The 3,197-nt window shown below is 28.5% G+C and overlaps 1 protein-coding gene across 1 annotated transcript in view; it reads right to left on the bottom strand.

Annotated features, from left to right (window-relative positions):
• The window catches only part of LOC107624826 (acid phosphatase 1), a gene marked incomplete in the record, with an annotated part of 4,684 nt that continues 4,100 nt past the window's right edge, over positions 2,614 to 3,197 (bottom strand). The window contains 1 exon segment of the mRNA XM_016327292.2: positions 2,614 to 2,969. Coding sequence (XP_016182778.1) covers positions 2,792 to 2,969 — 178 coding nt within the window.

Raw genomic sequence — 3,197 nt, 5'->3', positions numbered from 1 at the left:
TAAATATTTGATATATTCTTAATTTTTTAAATATTAAGAACAAAAAGGAAAAAATTATCTAATTTATTTTTATCTTAATTTATTTTTTCTAACCCTTTAACTTTCTTGTGCCTTCCCTTGTACCATTAGTTTTTTCTTGAAGATTCCTTTTCCAAAAGAAAGTTGAAGGTTTTGGAAACATTATAAAAGGTAGAAGGAGAATTTCACCAATTTTTTTGGGTAAAAAGATAACAAAAGGCCACTTGAACGAAAAATAAGATATTAACAGTGGTTATATGTGATCATTATAAGAGGGCATATATGTATTGTCATTTACTAGTATAAGAAAAACAAATATAATATCAAAAACTAAAGAAAACATTCTATTAGTTATAAGATAATTATCACCATAAAAATTCATTATTATGGTAAAAGCTTAAAGTCTTATTACACTCCTTCAAGTGTTAACTAACACTCTCATATAACACTCTTTTTTAGATACTTTTTCTTTACTTTAAACTTGATGTAGCATAGTGATATATTATTTAAAATTTAAAATACGGCTAATAATGAGGAAAAGCTCTAAATTAATTGAGTGGCCAAATTAAGCATAATTTGCTGAGTACAAATTGGGGAGAAATCATTTTGGACCACCAATAACAACCATTTGAGAGGTAGGATACTTGAATTATATAGAAGGATTAATTAGCCAAAAAAAGGTTGATGAGGTAATTCATCAAGAAATGAAATACATGGGATTTGGGAGCTTGAAAGTACGAGTGCCCAAACAGTCTCCTTGGAGGTCACTCCACTGGTCTCCAACATTGCCCCATATCCTGTAACCTTGTCCTTCAATCTCCTTCCTAATTGCTGACTTGTATCTCACTGCACTTTGCCCTTTGTATTCTGCCGTCCTACAAAATCACACCCAATTACTACTCCTTCATTAATCACCTTTTTTACCTACATAGCTCATCACTTTTATTAGTAGTGCAACTCATCTATTAAATTAGATGATATTTGTTACTCATTGTTTTTCCTTTTCACAATATTCTCACTTTAATTATCTATTCTTTAGAGATGTAATTATTTATATTGTTTTCTTTTATTAGTTTAAATTTTTGGAAAAAGTAATTTCACGCTACTAGAGTTCACCTAAACCATCAAAATAATTCAATTCCTCAATATCTAAACTTAAAACTTACGAATTTGAGGAGAGAAAGAACTGGGTAAAAAATACAAATTTCTTACCACTTTGTTTAGATAGCATTGAAGAGAATTCTGAGATGAACACGTGACTGTTGACGGCTCGTCAATTGGAGTTCCGAATTGAAAGTTATGGACAATTGAATTTCGATGGTAAAGGTTGGGGTTTTCTGAACGTTGATTTCTCTCTTCCTTTGTGTAAATTCCCTTTTGCTCGAGGTAAAAGTGGCTGAAGCCACTTATAAGAAAGTGAATGGGCTGGGTGTTGGGTCCGATTCGACCAGTTCAGTCTTTTGACTCGGTTTTGGACTAAAATCTTTAAAATTAGTGTCAAAATTTATCTTTTTAATATTTCTACTCATCTAAATTATAAATATTTAATTTTCTAATTTCTTTGAATAATAATTAATTTATTGACTAACTATTTATTTATTTCGCAGAATTTATAAGTTGGGATGCCACGTAGGTTTGGATAATAACAAAATAAATGTATAATTAAAATAGATATTTTTATCACGCACAGAACATTTTTTATAGGTACAAAATCAATTTTAATCTATTATAGATACATATGTCAAGATCTTTTATGGATAATGGTCATTTATTCTATTATTTTACTAAAACTTTCTTTGAGCAAGCCAAAAGTATTTAGCTTTACTACTATACTCTCTATGATTATTTGGATTCCATTACTAACTAGAAACATCATTACAATGACAAATTAGTAATAAGGGTTTGATGAGGTAAATTTGGATTTGGAAAAAGAAAATTTAGAATAAAAATTGAAGGTTAAAAGTTGTAAAAAGAATTTGCATGAATATAAAAATATTGATGATAGCATACGATAGAATTAAAATTTATTTCAAATTTAAGTGAAAAATTAAATCAAATTAAATATTTGATATATTCTTAATTTTTTAAATATTAAGAACAAAAAGGAAAACCTTATCTAATTTATTTTTATCTTAATTTATTTTTTCTAACCCTTTAACTTTCTTGTGCCTTCCCTTGTACCATTAGTTTTTTCTTGAAGATTCCTTTTCCAAAAGAAAGTTGAAGGTTTTGGAAACATTATAAAAGGTAGAAGGAGAATTTCACCAATTTTTTTGGGTAAAAAGATAACAAAAGGCCACTTGAACGAAAAATAAGATATTAACAGTGGTTATATGTGATCATTATAAGAGGGCATATATGTATTGTCATTTACTAGTATAAGAAAAACAAATATAATATCAAAAACTAAAGAAAACATTCTATTAGTTATAAGATAATTATCACCATAAAAATTCATTATTATGGTAAAAGCTTAAAGTCTTATTACACTCCTTCAAGTGTTAACTAACACTCTCATATAACACTCTTTTTTAGATACTTTTTCTTTACTTTAAACTTGATGTAGCATAGTGATATATTATTTAAAATTTAAAATACGGCTAATAATGAGGAAAAGCTCTAAATTAATTGAGTGGCCAAATTAAGCATAATTTGCTGAGTACAAATTGGGGAGAAATCATTTTGGACCACCAATAACAACCATTTGAGAGGTAGGATACTTGAATTATATAGAAGGATTAATTAGCCAAAAAAAGGTTGATGAGGTAATTCATCAAGAAATGAAATACATGGGATTTGGGAGCTTGAAAGTACGAGTGCCCAAACAGTCTCCTTGGAGGTCACTCCACTGGTCTCCAACATTGCCCCATATCCTGTAACCTTGTCCTTCAATCTCCTTCCTAATTGCTGACTTGTATCTCACTGCACTTTGCCCTTTGTATTCTGCCGTCCTACAAAACAATTACTAATTACTACTCCTTCATTAATCACCTTTTTTACCTACATAGCTCATCACTTTTATTAGTAGTGCAACTCATCTATTAAATTATTTGTTACTTGTTACTCATTGTTTTTCCTTTTCACAATATTCTCACTTTAATTATCTATTCTTTAGAGATGTAATTATTTATATTGTTTTCTTTTATTAGTTTAAATTTTTGGAAAGAGTAATTTCATGA

The sequence above is a fragment of the Arachis ipaensis genome, chromosome B02, assembly GCF_000816755.2.
Source record: "Arachis ipaensis cultivar K30076 chromosome B02, Araip1.1, whole genome shotgun sequence".
In the NCBI taxonomy this organism is placed as follows: Eukaryota; Viridiplantae; Streptophyta; class Magnoliopsida; order Fabales; family Fabaceae; genus Arachis; species Arachis ipaensis.
The sequence above is the reverse complement of the archived record's forward strand: the minus strand, read 5'-3'. Positions and strand labels throughout refer to the sequence as shown.